Genomic DNA, 26,520 nt, shown 5'->3' with positions numbered 1-26,520 from the left:
GTTATCAAAATATTTTCAAAATTTTACATAAAAATTGACAACATCCGTAAGTATTATATAAATACCACACCAAAAAATCACGTAAGAAAAATAAATAAATGTATCTTGAGGTAAAATACAAATCACACTTGTCATGCCAGATATATATACTCCCTTTCCCCTCACATATAATTGTGAGGATTTGGTATTTTGCACGTTCCAAGGTAAAGTAATGATAATATATGTTGATGCAAATTTCAGCCATAAAAATAAACTACTTCATAGCTTAAACATTCCTATGATGAAACATCAGGACTCCAGTTTCACTAATCAAAACTTTATGAAGGCATAAATTGCATTTGATTTGACTCCTCAAATCACGGCTGAAAACTCTCAGCAAAGCATTCTAGGCTTTTTTTCTCACACCAACTGACCCAGAATATATTTTAGGAAATGTTTATTTTCTGTGCATATTTGTTTTAAAATTATAAATTCCTGAGCACTTTTTCTTCTTCCTCCTCATCACTGTCAGTGACATTGACTTGCTGGATGCTAGGTGGAGTTGATGTCGGGGCTGTGAAGACGTTCTCCAAGGCTCCAATGTCCAGCTGAGGCATGGGATTTAAGTACTCTTCCCCACTGTGGCTATGACTGTTATAGTAAGAGGTCCCATCCACACTCTCACAACTCCGAGAATCTTCGCCGTGTGTGCGTTCATCTGGGTAGTCTCTAAAAGGATAGTCTCTGTTTAAAGCTGAAAACATAGCCTCATGTTTTTGGTACCTGTCTTCATAATAACCAAGGCATTCTGGCATAGAACTTGGAAAATTTCCATAGCCAAAAGGAGGCCGACTGTAAGGACACGTGCTGCAGCAGAAAGACAACAAAGGAATTAGATCATACCACGCCCACATGTTGCCTTGCATACAGACTAACTGAGCAAGTTTAACTGCATCCTCTTTGGGGCTTGGAAAGTCCCCAAGATGAATTTCCACAACCACTTCATTTATTCATCTGCTCTTTTACTGTTGCCTAGTCCCAAGAGAAAATAAATGGCAAAGTAAGCTTGTAACTGGAATACTCACCAGCACTATTATTTACCCTCACCCTCAGGCTTCTTACCTTTTCACAGCCTTGATAAAGAAAAATTGCTTATCTGGGTCTTTCTTTCACCATGCCTTACACCATGCAAGGTTTTGGAAATGCAGGCATGTGTTGTCCTGAGCTAAAAATGGACACTTAGTAAGCAGTACAACAATTGTTCTTACTAGTATTTGAAACAAAGTTTATTGGGGGGGAAAACGTATAATTGGGTTGAAATCAAAATCTCCTGGCAGGGGGCACGGGAACAGAAGATAATAAACTAAGTTTTTAATTGACATTCAATAACAAAGTAAATTAAAAACACACTAACTACCAGAAAGATTTAGAACTGATATTAAACTGTGGTGGGTTTTTTTGTTTGTTTTTTGCTAAGGAAGATCTGTTCTGAGCTAACATCCATTGTCAATCTTCCTCTTTTTTCTTTTTTGCTTGAGGAAGATTAGCCCTGACCTAACATCTGTGCCAATCTCCCTCTGTTTGTATGTGACTTGCTGCCATAGCAAGGCAATGAGTAGTGTAGGCCCACGCCTGGGATCTGAATCCACGAACCTGCGTCACCGAAGTGGAGTGTGCAGAACTATAACCACTTGGCCACGGGGCCGGCCTCTAAACTGTGGTTTGAAAACATCTTTTCCAAAAAAAATTTTGGAGGGCAGGAATGTGAAGAAATGAAAAGATTATTTTGTTGTTTTACAAACTGATGATTTTTTTAAGGCAAATCTAAAAATTCTGCCTTTCAAACCCATTTGTTAATTTTTCTTAAGTATTATTCTCTCTTTCAAAGGCGCAGAACAGGAATCATAGGAACAAGAATATAGAAAAGTCCAACAACCAAGAGTTCCCTGGGCTCATGGACTCCATCTAGTGACAGAAACATAAACATAATGACCACACTCATCAGCAAAACCCATCACAAGTTGGGTGTTTCATTTCATGCTCCCACAGGGGGGAAAAAAATAAAGGTCAACTTTATTTCCTTCTCTTTAAAAATATAAGTATAAGTATGATCAACATACTAGACTATCGGCTCAAACTCTTTGAAAATATGGGATATCTTCGTGGTTTGGTGTCCCACCCCCAAATCTCCAAGTGCCAGGGACCCTGCTGACGTTAACTATCACAAATATGAGGCAAAGTTTCTAAACTGTTTCAGGTTTCCATTCCTAAGGTCACATCCTCATTCACGCATTTTTAATGTCATACATATGTCCTGAATACATTGTGCCTCCAGCTACGACCTTGCTCCTGCAGCTCTCCCACCTTCAGGCCTCTCCATCCATTGAATTCCACAGATCCTGCACAGGGGCACTCAAATCTAGCCCCTTCACTTCAGTTAGAAACAATTCACTCAATAACTATCTTTTTCAGGACTCAGTGTAGGCAAGATACTCTGCAAGGTTTGCTGAAGAATTAAAAAAAAAAAGATCTAAAATCTAGGTATACCCTAGGCACATGCTAAAGTCTATAATGCAAACATCACATGGCTGTATGGGTGTGGTAAAAACAAGTTAGTGTTATATCCAGAGAACAAAAAGATCAATTAAGACAAGGGTAATCCTAGAAGGTCACATGGATGAAAATGAACAATTATAGAAGCATCATGGTGTAGTGGGAAAAGCATCAATTAGTACTATTAGAATAATAATATTAGCCAACACGTAATAAGCATTTACTATGTGTTCTAGGAATTGGCTAAGGAGTTTATATGTTATCTCAATTATTCCTTAGAACAACTTTATGAGATAGATACTATATTTTCTTCACCTTACAGATAAGGGAACAGAGACTTAAAGAGATTAAGTAACTTGCTCAAAGTCATATAATTAGTAAGTAGTGAAACAGAATCAGGCAATCTGACTCTAGAACTTGTTCTCCTAACTACCACGCCACACTACCTGGGCACTAGTTCTAACTGTGCTACTTACAAACCTGGTAACCTTAAGTAAATCTTAATTTATCTGAGCCTTAGGTCCTTCTTATATAAATAGGGATAATACTGCCTGTTCTGCCAACTTAAAAGGTCTGTCATGAGGAACTTCGGAGAGGATGTGTACGAGTACTTTGGAAACTAGAAACACTTTCAATGTATGATTAGTCCTACAAGAAGTTACATTTAATAATGTATTCATAAATACATACATACATGTACATTTTGCTTTTATTTTTAAAAACAAAGAATGCAAAGATAGAAAAAAATCTAAAATGGTTACCTATAGGAGGAGAGAAAGAAGAGAGGAAGAGACAGAAAGAGAATTTAGATTTTTCAGAATGTACTTTATCTTATGGTTTTGACTTTGAAACCATGTAAATATTTTACATAACTTTAAAATAAATTTAATTTTTAAAAAAATAATCTCTAAAAATTGAAACCAAATGAAAATAAATGAACCCAAGTTTGTATCAAGTTGTAGTTGCCTTAACTACACAGAGAAAAATTATTTCAAGATAATTTAAATCTGATACTTATGTACCTTCCTGATAAGGTATACTTGAAAGAGAAAAAAGAATCACAAACAAACCTTAAACTGCATTCAGTAATATTATTGTTTGTGATATTGCTGTTTTGAAACTATTGATATCATCGTTTTAAAACTATACTCTCTCTCTCCATATATATATCAGAAAAAAACATGTTTAGTAGGATAAAGCAAATATGTAATTATGATATTATCTTTAGGAACCAAGATTTTTAGGAGGAAAAGATACTAGCACATAAAATCAAAGAACTCCATTTGAAACTCTATAATATTACATTTATTTTGGAAACATCAATATAAACTCACAAATTATTTTTCTCATTCAAAAAAATACATATTTTCTCACATTTTCCACTGAAAAGACCTAGATACTCTATTAACTTGGTAGCAATAAGCACCCCTATTGCCCAAATTGTGATTTCTAAATACCACCTTATGTAAAAGGAGCTTAGACTTCTGGGTAAAATGGCTGATTCCAGGCTTGGCATAGATAATGTACAAGATGAGCCTGGGACATCTTGTGACAGAGAGCAAAAAAGCTATATCAAAGATTAAGCACACAGGAGCCAACGTGTGGCCAACTGGACAAAAAGGGAAAATTTGAGCATCAAGTGGTATGATAAATAGTGACTACAATGTATTGAAACGTACCAAATATATAAAAATCCACTTCTTCATAATGATATTCCCAAAACAAAACAAGACTCATTGATATGGGGAAAGAATCAAGAGTTTACCCTGCCCTTCCTATATTTCAGAGTAACCAAACAGTTGATGAGGGAAAGTTTTTCTTCATGAAAGAATTCCAGCTAATGAATAAAAGGATATCAAATCAGAAAATGACCGTTTTGCAATCCCATGAGTGTAGGCAACAATCAACATAGCTACTAAAATCATTACTGGTATTTTGCTGGTATTTCTCAACCTTAGCTGACCCTTCTTTTGAATCACCTGGGGAAACTTTTAAAGAATACTGCTGCCCAGGTCCTACACCTAAAGATTCTGATTTATTTGGTCTGAGCTCTTCAAGTGATGCTACTATACAGCCAAAAATTGAGAAGCAGCACTGGTTTAGGTGAAAGGTTGATGGGGAAGCTTATAATCAAACTGATAATACCTGAAGCTACAGACCATTCTTAACATCACTAATAGAGAAAAACTGACTTATGTACTCTTGATGCGATACAATAGAGGTACACAGCACCACCTGTCAGGTATCATTGCCAAAAAACAAAAGAAAGAAAGAAAGAAACAAACAAACAAAGAAAAAAAAATTTGGGCCGGCCCCGTGGCTTAGCGGTAAAGTGCGCGCACTCTGCTGCTGGCGGCCTGGGTTCGGATCCCGGGCGCACACTGACGCACCCCTTCTCTGGCCATGCTGGGGCCGCGTCCCACATACAGCAACTAGAAGGATGTGCAACTATGACATACAACTATCTACTGGGGCTTTGGGGGGAAAATAAATAAAATAAAAAAAAAAAAAAAAAAGAAAAGAAAAAAATTTGAACCTGACTCTAATCAAGTTGCAAGATCTACCATTTTACAGGAAAAATGGGTGATAGGGAAACATGTTAAACAATATCCAGGATGTGGATAATTTCTTGTTTCTTCAATAAATACATGACATTAAAAAAATAATGAGAGGATAGAGTACTATTGTAGCATAAAAGAGGCTTAAAAGACAATCACATCCAATGTGTACCTTGCTTAGATCCTGTTTTATAGAAAGCAATTGTGAAAAGACAGTAATAAGACAATGGAGGAAAATTAAACAGACTAATTGTTGAATGATAATAAAGAAATATTAATTTTTCAGGTATGAAAGTGGTAGGAGGTTTTTTTCCAAGTCCTTAACTAGTAAATATACATACTGATATACTTGCAGGTGAAATTATATGACGTCTGTGATTCACTTTAAAATACTTAAGACACTGCCCCTCAAAAAGTAGGGGAATAAATGAACCAAGAATGGCTAAAATGTTGATAATTGTTGAAGCTGGGTGATGGGTACATGTCGATTCATTATACTATTCCATCTGCTTTGCAGATGAAAATTTCTACAACAAAATGGTAAATAAGGTAAAAATAAAATACTATTTATGGCTTCTCTCACATAGTGCTACACATGTAAGCTTCCTCCATGTCTTTTCATGGCTTGATAGCTCATTTCTTTTTCGTGCTGAATAATATTCCATTGCTTAGATGTACCACCGTTTATCTATTCACCTACTGAAGGACATCGTGATTGCTTCTTAGTTTTGGCAATTATGAGTAAAGCTGCTTTAAACATCCATGTGCAGGCTTTTGTGTGGACATAAGTTATCAATTCATTTGGGTGAACACCAAGGAGTGTGACTGCTGGATCATATGATAAGAGTATTTTTAGTTTTGTTAAGAAACCGCCAAACTATCTTCCAAAGTGTTTGTACCATTGCGCATTCCCACCAGCAATGAATTAGTTTCCTTTGCTCCGCATCATGGTCAGCATTTGGTGTTGTCAGTGTTTGGGATTTTGGCAATTCTGATAGGTATGCAGTAGTGTCTCATTGTTGTTTAAATTTGCAATTCTCTAATGATATAAGAAGTGGAGCATCTTTTCATATGCTTAATTGCCATATGTATATCTTCTTTGACGAAGTGTCTGTTCAGGTTTTTTGTCCATTTTTAATCACATTGTTCATTTTCTTACTGTTGAGTTTTAAGAGTTCTTTGTGTATTTTGGATAACAGTCCTTGATCAGATATATCTTTTGCAAATATTTTCTCCCAATCTGTGGCTTGTCTTCTCATTCTCTTGATACCACATTGTTTGATACAGTAGCTTTGTAGTAAGTTTGAAATCAGGAATTGTGAGTTCTTCAACTTTGTTCTTTGTCAAGATTGTTTTAACTATGCCAGGTCACTTACAACTCCATACGAATTTTAGGATCAGCTTTTCCATTACTGCAAAAAAGCCACTGGAGAGGCTTGTATTGATTCTGTAAATCACTTTGGGAAGTATTTACATCTTAACAATATTAAGTCTTCCAATGCATGAAAACAAATACCTTTCCATTTATTTAGGTCTTCTTTAATTTCTTTCAGCACACTTTGTAGTTTTCAGTTTACAAGTCTTGCACCTCCCTGGTTAGATTTATTCCCAAGGATTTTATTCTTTTGATGATCTTGTAAATGGAATTGTTTTCTCAATTTCCTTCTTGGATTACTCATTGCTAGTATATAGAAACAACAAGTGATTTTTGTATATTGATCTTGTATCTTGCAACTTTGCTGCACTCCTTCATTAGCTCTAATAAATTTTTGTGGATTCTTTAGGATTTTCTGTATATAGGATCATGTGCTAATAGAGATAATTTTATTTTATTTGTTTTCCATTTTGGACGTCTCTTTTTTTCTTGCCTAATTGCTCTGGCTGGAACTTGTAGCACAATGTCGAATAGCAGTGGTGAAAGTGAGCATCCTTGTCTTGTTCCCAATCTTAGGGAGAAAAGTTTTTGGTCCTTCATCGAGTATATTTTAACTGTAGTGTTTTGATAAATGCTGTTTATCATGTTGAGGAAGTTCCCTTCTATTGCTAGTTTTCTGAGTAAGTTTTGAAATCAAGAATTTATTTTTATCATGTAAAGGTGTTGGATTTTATCAAATGCTTTTCTGCATCAATCGAGATGATCAGGTGGTTCTGTTCCTTCATTCTCTTAGTGAGGTTTATTACACTGATTGATTTTCAAATGTTGAAACACATTTACATTCCTGGGGTAAATTCCACTTGGTCTTGGTGTATAATCCTTTTAATATACTGCTGGATTAAATGCGCTAGTATTTTGTTGAGTATATTTCACATCTATATTCATAAGATGTATTGGTCTGTAATTTTCTTTCTTGTGATATCTTTATCTGGCTTTGCTAACAGAGTAATGCTGGCCTTAGAAGTGTTCTCTCACATTTTTTGGAAGACTTTGAGAAGGATTGGTATTAATTCCTCTTTAAATGTTTGGTAGAATTCACCAGTGAAGCTATATAGTCCAGAGTTTTCTTCGCTGGGAGGTTTTTGATTACTGATTCAATCTCTTGATATAGGTCTGTTCAGATTTTCTATTTCTTCTTGAGTCAGTTTTGGTAATTCATGCATTTGTCCATTTCATCTAGGTTATCTAACTTGTTGGTGTACAAATATTCATTGTATTCTCCTATAATCATTTTTATTTCCATAAGGTCACTAGTAATGTGCCCAATTTCACATCTGATTTTAGTAATTTATGTCTTCTTTCTTTTTTCTTAGTCATTCTAGCTGAAGGTTTGTCAATTTTGTTGATTTTTTCAAAAAGCCAATTTTTGTTGATTTTGTTTTCTCTACTTCATTAACTGTCTATTGTTTTTCTATTCTTCATATCATTTATCTCTAATCTTTATTATTTCCTTCCTTATTCTAGCTTTTGGTTTTGTTTGTTCTTCTTTTTCTAGTTCCTTAAGGTCTAAAGTTAGGTTGTTGCTTTGAGATCTTTCTTTCTAAAAGTAGGCCATTGAAGCTATAAATTTCTCTATCAGCCCTTCTTTTGCTATAAAATTCCTTAAGTTTTGGTATGTTGTACTTTCATTTTCATTCATCTCGAAGTATTTTCTAATTTCCCTTGTGATGTCTTATTTGACCCATCAGTCATTTAAGAGTACACTGTTTAACTTCCATATATTTGTGAATTTTCCAGTTTTCTTTCTGTTACTGATTACCAGTTTCATTCCGTCATGGTTGGAGAAGAAACTTTGTATGATTTCAATCTTTTAAAATTTTTTTGAGGGGCCGGCCCCATGGCTTGGCGGTTAAGTGCACGTGCTCCGCTACTGGCGGCCCGGGTTCGGATCCCAGACATGCACCGACGCACCGCTTGTCTGGCCATGCTGAGGTGGCGTCCCACATACAGCAACTAGAAGGATGTGCAACTATGACATACAACTATCTACTGGGGCTTTGGGGAGAAAACGGGAGAAAAAAAAGGAGGAGGATTGGCAAAAGATGTTAGCTCAGGGCCGGTCTTCCTCAGCAAAAAGAGGAGGATTGACATGGATGTTAGCTCAGGGCTGATCTTCCTCATAAAAAAAAGAAAAATTTTGAGATTTGTTTTGTGATCTAACATACAGTCTATCCTATAGAATATACCATGTACAGTTGAAAAAAATCTATATTCTGTTTTTGGGTGGAGTATTATACATGTCTGTTAGATCTAGTTGGTTTGCAGTGTTGTACAGTCTTCTATTTTCTTTCTTTCCTTTTTTTTTTTGGTGAGGAAGATTGGTCCTGAGCTAACATCTGTGCCAATCTTCCCTAATTTGTATATGGGATGCCACCACAGCATGGCTTGATGAGTGGTGCGTAGGTCCATGCCTGGGATCCGAACCTGCGAACCCCAGGCCACCGAAGTGGAGTGCGTGAACTTAACCACCACGCCACCAGGCCAGCCCCCAGTCTTCTATTTTCTTATTGATCTTCATCCATTTTTGGAGGGATGATCTTCTATCCATTATTTAAAGTTAAGCATTCACAGCTAACATCATACAAAAATGGTGAAAAGCTTAAAGCTTTTCCTCTAAGATCAAAAACAAGACAAGAATGCCCACTCTTGCCACTTTTATTCAACGTAGTATTGGAACTTCTAAGCAGAACAATTAGGCAAGAAAAAGAAATAAAAGACATTCAAATTGGAAAGGAAAAAGTAAAACTATCTCTATTTACAGATAACATGATATTACATATAGAAAACCCTAAAGACTCTACCAAAATGACTATTAGAACTAATCAACAAATTCAGTAAAGTTGCAGGATACAAAATCAATACACAAAAATCAGCTGCATTTCTATACACTAACAATGAACTATCAGAAAAAGAAATTAAGAAAACAATCCCATTTATAATTGCATCAAAAAGAATAAAATATCTAGGAATAAATTTAACCAAGGAGGTGAAAGATCTATACACTGAAAACTATAAGACATTGATGAAAGAAATTGAAGGAAACACAAGTAAATGGAAAGATATTCTGTGCTCACAGATGAGAAGAAATAATATTGTTAAAATTTCCATACTACCCAAAGCAATCCACAGATTCAACACAATCTCTATCAAAATTCCAACGGCATTTTTCACAGAAAAAGAACAATCCTAAAATTTGTACGGAACCACAAAAGATCCTGAATAGCCAAAGCAATCCTGAGAAAGAAGAAAAAACACATTTATTTACCCAATAGCCAACAAAAATAAAGATCCTTTGCATGCAAAAGTATAAATACTGTAAGAAGGAGGAGGAAGAGGAGAAAGGGTAGGGGGAGAAAAGAAGAAACTAATCTAAGAAATTAATGTAGTACAGAAAGAGAGTGTTTCATTAAACACAGTATGAAGATGGTTAAGATTAAGATTTGAAGGCAGGAACAAGATGTTAGGCCTCAGAGCTAGGGATCAGCACTTTTGAGTCATCCATCTGTTTTATAAAAATGACTCCTTGATTAAACTGCCTGACTCCCTAGCTTTTTACTCTAGATACACAGGGCAAAATTTACTGTTTGGCAAATATGTATATTTCATATGTATTTATATATTTGATATATATATAAAATGTCATTATAATTACAGTATTGAAATGGTTGAATAATTCCACACATAAATGGATTAGATTAGGGAAGAAATATTCTTTATAGAAGATTCTGTAATCAGTTGGGAAAAGAGACAATAGAAAAATTGAGAGGGTATCAATTAATTTTGTCATTTAGCCAGGCTGCATTTTAATGAAATATACTATCTAAACAAGCATAAATAAGATTATCCATTTCTTTGGGGAAATTATCATCACACACATTCAGGTAGAAGGTAGAAAAGCAACTAGACAATATTCTAATTTATAAGGCTGGTCTTCTGTTTTGGAAAACTATGTGCAGCTTAATGTTTATAGTTGACATACTGCTTTGACATTCTTAAATGAAATAAAATTCAGTATAATACTCCTAATTCACTTCATTTGGTTCCACCAATAGCATTATTATTAACTAGAAATAATGGTATTAAAGATAAAGGTATAATTTCTGTCTTCTAAGGACTTACTTTCCAGAGCTTCCTTTTAAAATGTCCTGTATCAGACGATTTGTACATTAACAGCCAAATCCTATAAGCCTTGTCATGAGTAAGGAAGATAAACTTCCTATGCTTTTATCTATTTATTATATAAGGAAACATTATCTGCCCCAAAGTCCACTAGACAACAGGAGTTTTCCATTCAAAACTATGCGTTTTCCATATGATTCTCTGCTAGCAACTAACAGCTGCCCATCAAGAGGAGCCATTATATTGAGAAGCCTTACTGATATAGTGAAAATAACAAACATGGAATGCAAAATCGGACAGACAAACCTAAGTTTGACTACTGGCTCTGCCATTTACTAGTTATGTGACCTTAACAAAGCGATTTAACATCTGATCAATTTCTTTATCTGAAAAACTGGGGGGAGTGTTATACTCAAGTCACAGGATTGCTGTGAGAATTACATGTAAAAATGCCTAGCTCTCAAAATGCTAAAAAGAAAAAACAATAACAACTAGGATGAGATTGCAAGGCACAGCCTCTTCTAGATGCTTCTTTTTCTCCTTCTCTATGAGTAAATATTGTCCAAGTCTTTCCTGTATTATGAAATGAATTATGTAACACAGATAAAATTTCTCCAATTTTAGTTTGTGGACCTCAAGGTTCTAACCAAGGCTGATCTTCTCAAACCTATTAATTTATTAAATTTCAGCTATGTCCTTAGTACTCTTCTTATATTCTGAAAACACTGTAAAATTCTCTAAAATTCCCATAAAATCTCAGATCCTGGCAGATAGCAATGAGAAGATTTTATCAACCCCTGGCCTTAGGAGTCTCTTGAGGTTTGATTTCTTGAACTATAAGACGTCTGAAAGCTGCTAAAGATAAAAAGAGACTACAGGGGAAAGTAAAACAAACCTCAGATAGCAAAATCTCCCTTTCTCCTGATCTGATCCCCTGGTTCCACTTTCTTTCAGTCCTGGGTTAAGGACTTGAAAGCAAGCAATCCCATTACAAATTGAAGCAACATAATATATACCTCAAAAGTTCTTTCTTTTAGGCGTTGGTATATCCAGTGGGGAGTAAATTTATTTTCTAAATAAGTAATGATAGAAGATTGGTGTTAGACATGTAACTCCAATCTCAACAGAAACTATCTTTGTCTACACATTTAACAGCAATTGAAAAGTAGAAGTTAGTACTACTCTATTAGAACACTTGCAAGGGAGTTAAATTCTATCGCTCTAAAATGAAAAGTGACAAATTTGTTTTCCCTAGATACCTCTCTATGAAAATCAATTCCTTGACTGGCAATTTATACAGAAAATTTTTTGGTTAAAAGGGCACTGAGAGGGAGTGTAACTTTGGACAAGTCATTTAAGCTCTCAGACCAAGTGCTCTCCTCTATACCCTTGCCATTCAAAGTGCAGTCCACAAAGCAGCAGGATTGGCATCACTTGGGAGCTTGTTAGAAATGCAAATATCAAGCCTACTATACCCCTGTATAGAACACTCCTATACCCGAGAACTACTGACTCAGAATCTGCATTGTAACAAGATCACATATGATTCACATATACATATAAAGGTTTGAGAAGCACAGCTCTATACAATAAGGGGGTTTGACTAAACGATCTTAAGGTCCTTTACAACTGATTTTTCTCATGAAAATCAGATCTGACAACATCGGAGCCCGTATTCTCATGTGGCAACAGTCGACTGGAGCTGGAGCAGCTGCCCCTTTAGATGTAAAAAAGAGATGGCTTCAGAGGTAAAAATTCATTAGCTGTATGTATTTTTAGGTGAAAGGAAAAAAATTGTTCATTTACCTTGATGGAAAGTAGTGAGGTCCAGGTAGAAAGTAAGGGTGATGAAAAGAGAATCGCGGTGGTGTCCCAAACAACGTGGCTGGATGGCCAAGGGGAGGGGGCTGGTAGACATGTGAGTGTGGAATAGGAGGAGCCTGGGGGATTGGAGCACTTCTGGGACAAGTGGAAACGCTGGGATACTCCTTGGGAGGCTGGATGGTCGAGGCTGCAAATCTGGCATGGGCAGTACTTGTAGTAGTTGGAATCCTGCTGGTGCTTTCGAGAGAGACAGGAGTGGGTCTCTTCACAGAAATGCCCCCCGAATGCAGCCGATGAGTGTCCGTTTGGGAGGGTCCAGCAAAGTGCTGGGGTGGGAGTGTTGGACAGAGGGGCAGACTTGGAGCCTGGACAGCCACCTGGGCAGGACTGGAGACGCTGGGCTGGAAAAGAGTGATGGGGTTTGGGCGCTGGACTGCAGGGGTGGGCAGCTGGATGGCAGGTGGGGCTTCACCTTTAGAAATAAAAATAGCATAGGTCAGGCATTAATTGAGTCACTCCATGTTTCTTTTTCAGTATAATTTAATAAACAGTACAACCAGAAGCTTTCACTAACCACTTCACCTAATAGCATTACCACGTCAAACCACTCTATTTCCTTTATAGCATTTTGAACAAACTGAAGTCATCTTGTTTACCTATTTTACATTTTTGCCTCTCTTTCCCACCTAGACTCTAAGTGCCATGACAGGAGAGACCTTTTCTCTTTTATTCACAGCTGTATCCCCAGGGCTCAAAATTCTGCCTGGCACAGAATAGGCCCTCAACAAATATTTTTTTGATTAATAAATAAATGAATAAAATTATTGAGTGATTGAGTGAAAGATGAATACACACAAATGCTGGTATGTATATATAAATGTTTCTAAAAGAAATAATATGAAACTACCGACTGGTTACTTTTAAGGAACAGTCATCTGGGAGAGGGGACAGGGCAGTAGGGCAGTAAGAAAAGCTAGACTTTCATTTTACACCTATCAGTACTGTCTGAATTTTCTTTTCTCTAAATATATTAATTTTATTTTAAATATTAATAGAGGTTTCAGCTTAGTGGTGTGGGTCATTTTTTTAATTTTGTATACTTCTATTTTTTTGTGTGTGTGTGTGAGAGGAAGATCAGCCCTGAGCTAACATCCGTGCTAATCCTCCTCTTTTTGCTGAGGAAGACCGGCTCTGAGCTAACATCTATTGCCAATACGCCTCCTTTGTTTTCCCCCAAAGCCCCGGTAGATAGTTGTATATCATAGCTGCACATCCTTCTAGTTGCTGTATGTGGGACGCGGCCTCAGCGTGGCCGGAGAAGCGGTGCATCGATGCGCGTCGGGGATCCAAACCCGGGCCGCCAGTAGCGGAGCGCGCGCACTTAACCGCTAAGCCACGGGGCCAGCCCTATACTTCTCTATATTAAACTAAATTATGAATGACATTTGACTTTTTTAACTGAAAAAACTAAAGAAACAATCATTAAAATTATTTCACTTTATTGTATTCAATGTGAATACAGAAGGAAATTCTCAGTGACAATAGGACTTTCCACAAGTCAACAATTTGTGACAGATATGAAAGGAATATTATTGCAGCAGGCATGACAGATACAGCAGAATTTTTAAAGGTAGATGAAATAATCATGTATTTGATCTTTCTGTTCCTGAAGAATAGAGGACTGCTGATTGAGTTGCTGAGTTATCCAAATGACACAGCCTAAATTTAACTAAACTCTTCCAAAGAAATACGGAGAGAAGCTGGAGCAATAGACTCATGGTCTAGTTTATTCCAATGCAGTTAGATCTCTGTTAATATAGAAGATATAGTCCAAGAACAGACTTTACGGTTAGAAATGTCTCTGTCAGAGGCTGAAAGGAATGTGGATCTTCTCTCAGCCTTGTCCAGGAAAGACCCTCCCCTCCTTCCTTCTCTCCAGATAAGGCCAATATACCCCCTCTCAAATCTGGAGGTAAGGAATTAAGGGATATATCCATCTGTTTTGAGATGGCCTCTGACCCAGTGAAGTGGAGGCAGCACAGGAGCTGAGTGTAAACGAAGCTGTCCTGGTTCTCTGTTGGTGGGGTTACACGGACTAGCCCTCCCATCTGTGAGGCACAGGCCTCAGTCAGGCCCTTCTTGATTACTCAAGCACAAAGTAATTTCCCTCCTCTATGTTTCCTCAGAACCTGTAAATCTATCACTTACTACGAAATAGTGTCAATATTGTTATTTGCACATCTGCAACCTCTACCACAATCACGAAACTGGGCACTTGAGAGCAGAACAGTTTTATTCATGTTTGCATCCCCAATATCTGACACAAAATCTGGTTCATAATACTTAAGAAAGCCATGACTAGAAGAAAGAAAAAACTAACTAACAAATAAGCCTATAGCTGACAGCACTTCTACCACTGATCTGGTATAAGGAGAACCTTCTCCTCTAAACAACTATGAAGCCAGGCTGACTTGTAAAATCTCTCAAAGTTTTATTAATTGAATAGTCACTGCAATCAAGACATCAGCTCCTAAAATCTACCTGTGATGCAGATTTCTTTTCCCTACATCCAGTACAAGAAGCTCTTAGTCTTCAGCAAAGAAGTATGGTCATTCTGGACAAAGGAAACATAAATTACAGGAGCTATGGAGTCCATCGATATTATTTCAGTTACTGAAGAAGGAGCAGACATCTTTTAGCTGATACCAAATATTCTTTTCTACCAAAGATATTTCCATAAAAGAAGGGGTACCAGTGAGGCATGGGTTCATAATCATGCACTCATTTAATTCAACAAACATTCACTAAGCAGCTGACATGTGTCAGGCACTATTTTGGTCTGAGGTAAAAAATTAAATCACAGAGTTATATGCAAGTATAACAAAGATGTCCTCAATGTCAAAATTCAGGTTGCTAAGCAGGAGGTTAAAGTCTGCAACATCCAGTCATCTCAGATAAACTGTCAGTGAATAGAAAAGACTTGTGGAAAGGGCAGAGCTCTAATGCATCAAGCTGTAGGTAAGGTATGGAAAAGACTAGCCACTCACTTCTTTTCTCTTCTTCTAGCACACAGATAGATTACATTTCCCAGCCTCCCTTGCACTTAGGAGTGGCCATGTGGCCAAGGCTACCCAACGGAATGTAAGTAGAAATGATGTGTACCACTTCTGAGACTGGCCCATAAAAAACCCTCGTGCGTGATCCTCCATGTTCTTTCCCCTTCTGCAGGTTCATGCACACTAGTACAGTGGCCTTGGATGCCACATATTAAAGAGGGCAGAGCCACAGGATAGAAGAAGCCTATGTCCATGAATCACCCCTTGGAAGAGAGCCCTCTACCAACAAGAAATACCTATTTTGGACTTTGAGTAAAAAATAAACCATAATTCTGTTTAAACCATTATGTTTAAGTGCTTGTTAAAGCAGCTAGCATTATCTAATCATTACACGAGGTAAAGAGCAGAATTTTAGATCTATGTTATAGCATGACAATGACAAAAGAAAAAATAAAACGTTATTAATAGTTTTCAACAATTCTTGCAAATCTCCCACCACCCACCCCCAAAGAGGAAGAATCCACTGCCTGTGCTGAATGGATGAAGGGTGCAACAGGCTTTTGTTGCATGACTGGGATGAACAGTGAAGGAGTGGCGAATGGCAGAAACTGAGGACAGACCAAATTTCTCTACAACAAAAAGCTGTATGGAGGTAGTGAGAAGGAGAGGAGGACCAGCATCTGTGGCTCAGGAGAGAGAAACAGAGGCAGAGAGCAAAGGAGAGGAGAGAGAGAAACAGAGTAAGAGGCAGAGACACAGAGACAGAGATGGGGACAGAGAATTAGGAATAGTTAGGCAACTGCTAAGAACAATGGGACTCTGGGGAGAGCCCAAGAAGACTTACAATATATTGAACCATGTGATTCCTCCTTCCCTGCCCCCTCAAGAAAACCTACAATAAAAAGCTACATCACTTTTCAAGGAATTTTCAAGCCAGATTTATGTTTCTTATGGACATAACACTTTGCTGGAATGGACCTTAAGGCAGGGACAAGACCAGCTTTTTTTGGATTACAACAGTATCAGAATGATGGAGGGTTTTTTGTTTTGTTTTGGTTAAACAAGAAGAGGTGGGTAAGCCCAAATGGTACCATAAGTCTACTACAAAAACTTAAAACAGTAGTAAGCATCTTTTAAACTAAAACTTTAGAGAAATGTATGCATTCAGAAGAGTGAAAGATGTCAAATGAGTTAAAATGTAAAAAGGAAAACTCATTTCAGACTTGAGAAATAAAATGTAAAGAACAAAACGATCTCACCAGAAAATTCATATAGTATAAAGTGACATTTAAAGGCCAGGCTAAAATAAATACAGCTTCTACCAAAGTTCCAAAAGCCTTTAAAATAAACAAATTTGAATACTTAATATAAAATGAAAATGCTAGCATAACTGGCATCAAAGACATTTGATAAAAGAAAGATATCTAAAAAGAATTCTGGACTATTGTGCTGTAAGCACTTTTAGAAACTGACAACAGGAGAAGAGTTCGGGATGTGGCATTAAATGTGAAAGACAGAGTAAACATAATGCACTGGTCATAAAAATAATACCAGACAAGAAAAGTACTATAGATTATATCAAAGAAATAGTAAAATTATTTGTATATTTGTATCTATCCTTTCTACAACTCCCTTATAACTCTGACAGCAGAGACTGTAGAAAGGTCTTTGTATTGTGTCCTCAGCACCCAGTCTGACCCATAATCAGCACTTAATAAACATTAGGTAATGGGGAGCAGGTAGGTAGATATGCAAACATGGTACTACAGTATACTATAAATACTGAGAAAACATCTGAAATGGAAACATTCACCTAAATAAGGGAGAATACCAAATTACACTGCCAGATTTCAAATAGATTGACTTAATGGGATAAAAATGCGCTGGAACAATCTGGTACAGAACAAATAATTGCTTATTAGAACAAACAGTTTTAGTAGAATACAAAATAAAATGAAATTTGCTTGATTGAGAATCAAATAATGGATGAAGATTACTAGAAAAATGCATGAATTCTGTGTGTGAAATATTAGGCAGTAGTGATCACAACATACATTTAAATTTAAGATTCTAATGAAAAAAGACAAAAAAAAAAAATCCACCCTGGGGTTATTAGATTTTTGGAAATATAGATATTGGCTAGGAAAAATAAGGATGATAGGAATAACTAAAATAAAAAGTTCATAGAAAAATGAAGGTTATTTTAAAGATTTTATTTATTCAGTTTTTCCCCCCAAAGCCCCAGTAGATAGTTGTACGCCATAGGTTCACATCCTTCTAGTTGCTGTACGTGGGACTCGGCCTCGCGTTGGACGGAGAAGTGGTGCCTCGGGGCACTCCCGGGATCCGAACCCGGGCCGCCAGCATCAGAGCGCGCGCACTTAACCGCTAAGCCACGGGGCCGGCCCTGAAGGTTATTTTATATGATAATGCTAAAAACCCAGAAGCAAAACAAGTGCCTCAAAAATCAGAAAGTTGTTATGGCTAACTGACCAAATCAAAGAGAACCCATCAAAAGGGAAAGACATCTTTTTAAAATGAAAAGCTTGTCCAAATGTGTAAGACAGAGAAGCCCAAGTGTGTAAATCAGATGCAAATAGAAATTAGGCAGTCCAAAGAAAACTGAAGGAGTCACATCTGAGGGACCTCAAAGTCAATACTAAATGACTCTTTAAATACTTCTACAGAAAGAAGAGACTCAGTGAAATCAGTAGAATAGTTATTACAGTATAAAAGGCAACTGAAAGACAGAGACTCAATAAACCCCTTCCTACTAACTTCCTACTAAAGAAGACCTTAAGATTTCTGAATCCTAATTTATTTGCATAGCAGATAGGTTAAGAATATTAGATCAACTGTGGTACAATGGCAAGTTCACAGAATGCTCTAACCCAAATTGACAAAATGAATACAACTAGATCTTAGTGGATAAAACTCAAAGTTAGAACTGAGAAAACATTTGATAAAGTAGATACAAATGATCTCTCTGCCAAAAATGCTATGCCAGAGCATTTTTGGAAAGTCAACATAACTCCCAGCTATTAGAAGCGGTGACCTTGAGAACTATAGCTTGGCGAGCCCATTTTCTACATCTGAAAACCTGGTGAATCTATATAATATATAATATGTGAGGGCACAAAGCTTGCTAGAAAAAAACAGAGCAAATTGTTTCTGTAAGATATAAATCATACCTTACTAAGTTCATATCCTTCTTCCACGGGAATAAAGAAAACAAGTTTCAAAAACAAAATTAGCATGACTTTATATTTGGTATATAATGTAAAATTAGTTGAAAGAAACAAAAAAAGGGAAGGTATAAAAATTTGCATCTGCAAATGATAAGCAATTAAAAGTATGATTCCCCTAGGGATTTGTGCTATAATTTCTTCTTATTAAACAGTTTTATGAATGATTTAGAATATAAAATATATAATGAAACTTCCAAATTTGCAAGTGATACCAACCCCCCTAAGTAATACAATGCCAAGCTGATGAGAACAAACTAAAAGAACATATTCCAAAGTTGTATGACTGGGCAGCATAGTCGCAAATAAATCTTATCCTAACTATTAAGATACATATCTGGGAAAATAATTCCCAAATTATGCTTATAAAATAATGATCTCATTTATCATTTGAGATCCAAGAAATGAATTTACTACATATCACCAGAAATAAGAGAAATTATAAAAAAGCAAACAAACCAAACAAAAGATTGTTATCTTGCCTTAGATTTGATTACTGTTGTGTATGGCTCTGAAATGCTTCCTATAATTCTGCCTGTCATACTTAAATAAAACATCACGATGCAAGAGCTCTACCAACATCAGAAGAAAATTGTACAGTTTCTATCCACCTCACATCTTTGTGCAGAATTGCATAAAATTAATATATTGTATAAAACTGTCAGCTCCCTCAAATGAGAACATCGATAAATCAGTTCCTCGGAGAAGAAAACAAACAGCATTTACCTGTGGATAGAAGCTGATGGAAGCGAGGTCGTGGAAAAAGGACAAAGAGAAGAAACATAGATTATGAAAGCAGAAATCCTAAATAAACATAGCAGACAAAACAAAGATAACAAAAGTATAATTAAGCCTAGGTTGAAATACAGGATTAAAGGAGATACTACCAAATAGTGAAGGATGAAAGTGCCTGACTGCTGGGAGAGAACAGGGCAAGAGGATCAGCTTCCCGCATCTTTCTCTTGAGTCTCCTGAATGCGGCTTTGTTGCTATAAAGTGCTATAACGATACATAAGGAGAAAAAAAAAAACATTGAAAATGCATAAGATTCTAATTTGCCAATTTTCAAGATACCTAAACCTCCCAGCACATAGGAGTGGCTTTATTACCAAAAGGATCTGAGCGGTTGGAAACTGAAAAGAGTAGTTGTTTTAGGACAAGTGATAGCAAGTAGTGAATGTATAAACCTCTGCCTAAGGGATAGTTAAAATAGGTTCTGGAAGAACAAACCAATGATGGATAGCCCTATAACAAGTTATTAAGACACTAGATTGTCTATTTGGGGTTCTTAAAAGCAACAGACAGGAAAGTTGTAAAGAACTGATAATAGAGGAGAAATTTAGGGAAAGACAACACGAAGAACCAAATATTTGGTAGAAAATAGATTACTTCCATTGCTTTCTAGAGCAGTGAAAGAATGGTCTTAACACATCAGTCATCATTACTAAATTCCAGAACAGGATGCCTCATACACCATTAGCAAGGCATTCTTTTATGCTGATAGTAAAAAGACACTCTTATTTCCTATTGAATTACCTCAGTCATTTCCTGCATTATCTGCCTAACCCATGGGCTCATCCTGATTTGCTTAAAAGGTCTGAGGTTTTCAACATGGAATATTTGCTACTGTGGCAAACCAAATGCTTTAATCTCTACTGAAATTTTTCCTTCTCTGATTTAATGTTTTCACTTTTTCTCTTCTTAATTTTTTCCCTTAATATTGTTGTTCTAAATTCTTAGGCTAAGAGAAACAAAATTTCAACTAAAAAGGTAAAATTTTCACACAGCTATTAAAAATTTAGTAATCTACATTAAAACCAACTCACCAACTGGATGAGTGATGGTGTTCTGCAGGCTGGGAATTACCACAGAGTAGGTAGGTGAGCGATAAGGATAAACTGTTGTAGGATTCGTAGAGATGATATTCTGTGTTGTACCAGAAAATACATTGGAAACACTTAGAGGGAAGCGTTTTCGCTTCCCTGGACGAGGCTGATAAACCCAACCTATAGAAGAAGATAAACTATTTTTAATTTGAACATATAGACCCTATTTACTCTTTAAATAGTTCTATTCACATTGAAAATCCAAAACACTTCTAAGTTTTAAAAAATAAGTTATTGTCTAAAGTATCTTTTCCAGCTCTATGATACTATTTCTGTGCATTTTAGCATATATATCCATACAGCTCCTAACTAGTGGTCAATGTTATAACCTATAATTCAAAGGAAGAGCAAGGTCAAATGTCTTACAACCAAAGACATATATTGAATCTGTAGTAAAATCAACATTAAAGGCATTGAGTTTAAATCCCAAAGCTTTTCCTCTTCCTGTAAAACAATGCCCCACTAAGATAGTATTTATCTCCCCGTTTCCTCACTTTCTATAAGATACAATTGTCTACATCTCACAATGAAATGGTCACTAATGACCAGTCACTATTTTTATGCCTAGTTCAGGAAGAGTCACTCTCCTAGATTTGCCAATCTCCAAGTCCACAAACAGCCCAATTTCGCTCCAAAGTCAGAAGAGTGGAGTTACGGCAGTTGTAGCCACTGTATAACCAGGACAATCACTGGTTCCCTGTAATTGCTGCTTCTGACCATCTCTCACTAGAACCTCTCCGCTCATACCTTAGAAAAGGTAATTCTTTTCCCACCATCCAAAGTCATGTCAGCCATACACTGTGCATTTACCCAAGCTTAATCTCAGTGTCTCACTGCTGGGCAGGAAATCATTTCAAACAATATCATAATGCAATATATCTATCAATCAGAAAGCAGGACTATGGTCTGATAACCATATAATATTAAAATGGAGCATGGTGTTAATCCCTGCATTCTCATTGTCCTTACGTGTGCACTACGTATTTTTTTCTGTTGCTGTGATTTTAATACTTCATTTTATAGTATATTTGCAAAATTATAGCCTAGAACTCTCGAGCTTTACCTTCATTAAGTTTATATCTATATATTTAATCAAAACCACAGTGAAACTGTATGTCCCCTGATTTGTATTAGCTGACAAATATGAGACCAGATATCTCTCTACTTGGTTCTGTTTAAGGAAACTTATGCCCAGTATCAATTCAATCATTACTATAATATTAGCCATTATTCTCTTTATTGTATATATCAGATTAGAAAAAAATTACGCATTTTTGTCTTTCAATCTCAACCTAACCTAATCTTTACCTAAATAAATTAATTTAAAAGAAATTAGAAAGAGGCTTTGTTCATTTCATTTGATTACCAGGAAATTCCTCTCTGTGCTTTTCTTTAATCTTTTGTGCTTCATCATAATAGGGTTTCTTTTGTTCTTCACTAAGCTTGTTCCACTCTAACCCGAGCTGGACACTGATTTCTGCATTGTTGGCTGCTGGGTTAGCTTTGGCTAGTGCTGGCCGGTGGATCCTTGCCCAAACCATAAATGCATTCATGGGTCGCTTCACATGACCATTTCTGTCCTTACTGAAGGGAGTGTCTGGTATTCCTAGATGACAAAAATTAAGAGACTAAATTAACGTGCCACACACAAACAATTTTAAAGTGAAGTGTACCTCCATATATATTTATTTTTTAAACATCTGGAGAAAATATACACTTCAATATAGCCAAAGAACTGCCAGTATTCCAGAATTCCTCATAACCCCTCAACTCAGCATTCTAAACTGTAGCTTAGAATGACTCTTCTTTTCCTCAAAATGAATAATATCATTGAAGATATTGTGGAAATAATAATGCGGAAGACACAGTAAACTGCTGGCTTATTACTTCTTTGAGCTTTATTAATACCTCGAACAATAATTAACATTTAGCTTATTTCCCATTAAAAATATTCTATTACTGGGAGACAGGAACTATCATTTATTCATGACTATAATCCTAGCCCTAGGCAGCTTTTCCCTAAATGTTTAAAGGAACTCATTTAGATGCCACTGTAGTGGCCATTCAAGCAAAAATATTTATAATATTATAATAGTATATTAGTTGTTTTTCATTATGAAGGTGAAGTTCCTGCTGAGATGGGTCATCAACACTAGTCCCACGTCCAAGGAAAAAAATAATAAAAGTGACTTTTTGCGAGTCACAGAGCCAGCTGAAATTACAATAAAGGAAGGTGGCTAAATTCACATCTCTTACATAATTCATCAGAAACAACTGTCTGTAAACTTATATTGTTCTCTTTATTTTTCTGTTTACTTGATATGTAAAATTCTAAAAAAAGCACAAAGGGTGAAATAAGTATTATAAAGAAAGCTTTTCCTTTCTCTCCTTTAGAAATGAAAACAAAGTTTAAAAACTACTGAAGATAAAAGCAAGATGGTGGGGTGGGGAAGAAGAATCAGTAAAAAAAAACGATAAAAACAATAAAGTTAATAAAATCATGAAGATTAATATGACTTTCCATGACATTCATTGGCATAGTATTCTGTCTGAATTAAATCTTAAAATAAGAATTTTCTAACTATATATTTGGACATAATGGATAGAAATAAAATATCTACTTCTACTTGTTACTGCTGTAACTATAGTCCTTTCTTTTAAAACAATCTTTTTAGCTTATTCTACCACCGTATTTTCATTTTCTATATTTCTATAAGTCCTTAGCTTCTAGAATACTAAAGCGTTACATTTAATCATGTACTGTTTTCTCCTAGAAAAATGTTTACTGTTCATTTTTAAAGATAAATCACCTCTAACTTCAGTACAAACTTTCCTGTTTAATTATAACCATTTTTTCATTAAACACCATTTTTTTTTGTTTCTTGACACACATAAAAATATTGACCTACTATATACAATATTTTAAAATGTTGATTATCTGTAGCATATAAACTGAGGGCTTTATGTTACCTAACAAGAATATTTCTATTTTTGTGTATAAACATTAATCACATCTAAATCTCGTCGTTCACTGGGCCTTAAAATAGATTTTTTTTTAATGTTTAGGAATCTTGAACGTGTTAGTGTATTTTACTGGTCTATGTACAAGTCAATCAGAAGTGATACCTCTGCAGACTTTGCCCTGAAAAGAATCGGTTCCATGATGTTACTTTTCTAGTTTAGGCTTCTGAACCACTGATATGTCAGCTATGGGGCAACAAAGATGAAGTGTGAAAACCAGATTCCCCTGCCGTCTAATACCTGCATCTGAGGGAAGCACGGTGAGCGGGACATCTTTGGTTTCAATTTTTACAGAAGGCTCCAGTAAGGACTGCATTTTAATAGGCACTGGTGTCAAGGGGACCTTGGTCAATCGAATCAGCTCTGAAGGAGGAGGTCCCTGAAATTGAATCCGGGCCCCAGGGGGCACAGTGTGGAGAGTCAAAGGGATCCTGAGGTCTTGCTGGTGCGGACCAAAGGCGCTGGACGGCTGGGCCAGGATGACCTCCTTGCTGCCATGCACCAGCCCATTGGACGCGGGCTCTGCGCCGAGCCTGCAGTCCTCGCGGAGCCTCTCAGGCTGCTCCGTTTTGATGATTCCTTCTCTGATGGCCGCCAGGCTTTTGCCTTCCTCGCCTTTCGCCGCGTCCCTCATGATCTCCTCCACCTCCAACTTCCCCTTCTTTTTGTCCCCTCGGCGGCTGTCGAGGGCCAGCCCGGGGCCTTCCACCTTGGCCGCCCTGGAGGCCCTGGGGCCCGCCTCGACGGCCTTCCGAGGCCCCATCGACAGATCCAAGCTGGGCCCCAGCTCCTGCTTCTCGCCCTTGACGTGCAACTCCCGGGGCTGCACCGGGTGCAAGTCAGGCCTGCAGGGGGCGCCCTCGGACGCGGGCAGCGGCGGCGGCGGCAGCAGCAGCTCGGGCCTCAGCTGCAGCAGCCGCGCCTGCGCGGCCGAGGCGGCGGCGGCTTCGTCCCGGGCCTGAGGCAGCGATGGCCCTGGCGGCAGCAGCAGCATTTGCTCCGGCTTCACCTGCAGCAGCCGCCGTGCCACGGGCTGTACGCCCGACGCCGGGGCCTCCCTGCACGACGAGGCCATGGCGGCCGCGGACTGGGCGGGCGGCAACGGAAGGGGCTCGGCGGCCGCTGCCCGAACGGAGGTGCCCTCCACTGGCAGCGGGGGCGGAGCGGGGCGCAGCGGGCGCGGCGGGGTCGCCCGCGGCAGTTGGCGCGGCTGAGGCGGCGGCTCCGGCCTGTCTCTCTTCATGGGGGGAGGGGGACGCCCCGGCCTGCTCCTGGCCGGGATTGTGAGCTCAGCCGTTTGTTGGCACCTTCCCCCTCCCCCTTTCGGTTAAGCCCCTTCCAAGGCCTTTACTACCCAGAACCCTACGCGGTTCAAAAAGCCGCTCTCCCTCTTGGCGGCCAATCACAAGCGTCCCCGTCCCCCCGGCCCGCCCTCCGCTCTCGCCTCGTGCCGAGCCCTCGAATCACCCGCGACGGCGGGGGCCGCGGCACGTGCTGCCCATTTTTCCCCTCTGACTTTCCCTCTCTCCCGGAGTTCTCTTCCAGCCGTTGTCCTTAGTTACCCCGCCCCCGGGAGCGGGACAATGGTGTTGCCCAGGAAACGGTGCAGTTCCACGCCACTGCCCTCCAGGGGATAAAATCTCTTAAGTGCCTTGCACTTACTGGGGAACTGGGTTTTGTACGTGCGGTTTGCGCCGCCGGAATACACGATCAGCCCTGAGCATCACGGGGGCCTTTGGATCTGTATCAAGGGGAAAAGGGGGACATTGTGCATCTTCTGAATAACTCTATTAGCTCATCTTGCTGGGAAGAGTGTTCGACTTCGTGCGGTTAATGTCCTAGGTAAACTTTCCATTAATCACCAGTCCTGATAAACCCCAAATTCATCCACTTCTTTAGGTTTCCTCCGCCATTACTCTGTTCCAAGCTTCAATCGTCTTTCACCTGGGTACTGCCCTGTAAATAGTCTCGTTGCTTTTTACTCTTGTCCCACTACACTCCAGCTGCCAGGGATCTTTCAAAAGTACAGATCTAACCCTGTCACATCTCACTCTCCTAAATCTTGCAATGGCTCCCCACTGGCCACATGATAAAGGTCTGATATTCTTGGCAACGCTTATAAAACCCCAAATGGCCTGGGCCCTAAGTACTGCTCCCACTTCACCGTTCTAGCCCTGGTTCTGTGGGCTTCAGCCACACTGGCTTCTGGTCATTCTCTCTGCTACCTCAAGGGCCTTTGAATAGGCCCGCAATGCTATTCCTCCCTTGTGTCTCCTTAACTCTTCCTGCTCGTTTTTCAAATTGCAGCTCAACTGGCACTTCTTCAGAGGAGTCTTCTCCGACTCTGAAAATCAAACCAAATCTGCTTTATGTACTCATACCTCTATCGGTTCGTTTAAAGCTCTTACCACAATTCGCAGTTATATATTTCTTTATGTCATTATTCTACTGCCTCCTCCATTTGGCTGTAAACTCCTTGAGGCCCACTGTTTGTATTTTGCTCATCGTTGCATCACCAATGCCAACCACAGAGCCTGGCATATAGTAGGCATTCAGTAAATACTTGTTGAATGAATAAGGTCTGCCATTGTCTAATAATAAAATAGTAATAATCACTACCATACTAAGGGCTTACTGTTACACTTTGCACTGCTCCAAGTCCTTTCCATGCTTATGCCTCTTCTTTTAAGATTGTGTTTATTTCCATTAAATATCACCAAGAAAAAGAAAAAGAAGTCTTGTATTAACATTTGATATATTTCTGAATGATACCCTAACTAAAAGCTATAGATTTACCTTGAAGCAGATGGTTTTTGCAACCAAGACAAATTATCCCTCAAAGAA

The 26,520-nt window shown here is 38.0% G+C and overlaps 1 protein-coding gene across 3 annotated transcripts; it reads right to left on the bottom strand.

The window, feature by feature from the left end:
* Positions 1-418: 418 nt before the first annotated feature.
* Positions 419-24,919, bottom strand: SOX30 (SRY-box transcription factor 30). 3 transcript variants are annotated; one of them, XM_087430284.1, is made up of 6 exons: positions 23,917-24,919; positions 22,022-22,261; positions 20,596-20,775; positions 16,369-16,416; positions 12,451-12,940; positions 419-846 (listed from the first exon to the last, which is right to left on the bottom strand). In XM_087430284.1, exons 1-6 carry the CDS (start codon positions 24,917-24,919, stop codon positions 465-467), a joined length of 2,343 nt encoding a protein of 780 aa, XP_087286410.1. In that variant the 3' UTR covers positions 419-464. The 3 variants fall into 3 exon arrangements, with proteins under 3 accessions (XP_087286410.1, XP_004428646.1, XP_004428647.1); XM_004428589.3 differs by lacking the exon at positions 16,369-16,416; XM_004428590.3 differs by lacking the exons at positions 12,451-12,940; positions 16,369-16,416 and having other exon boundaries at positions 728-846.
* Positions 24,920-26,520: the final 1,601 nt, after the last annotated feature.

The sequence above is a fragment of the Ceratotherium simum genome, chromosome 4 (genome assembly GCF_057802395.1).
Source record: "Ceratotherium simum simum isolate JZ-2026a chromosome 4, ASM5780239v1, whole genome shotgun sequence".
In the NCBI taxonomy this organism is placed as follows: Eukaryota; Metazoa; Chordata; class Mammalia; order Perissodactyla; family Rhinocerotidae; genus Ceratotherium; species Ceratotherium simum.
This window is presented reverse-complemented; position numbering and strand designations above follow the sequence as displayed.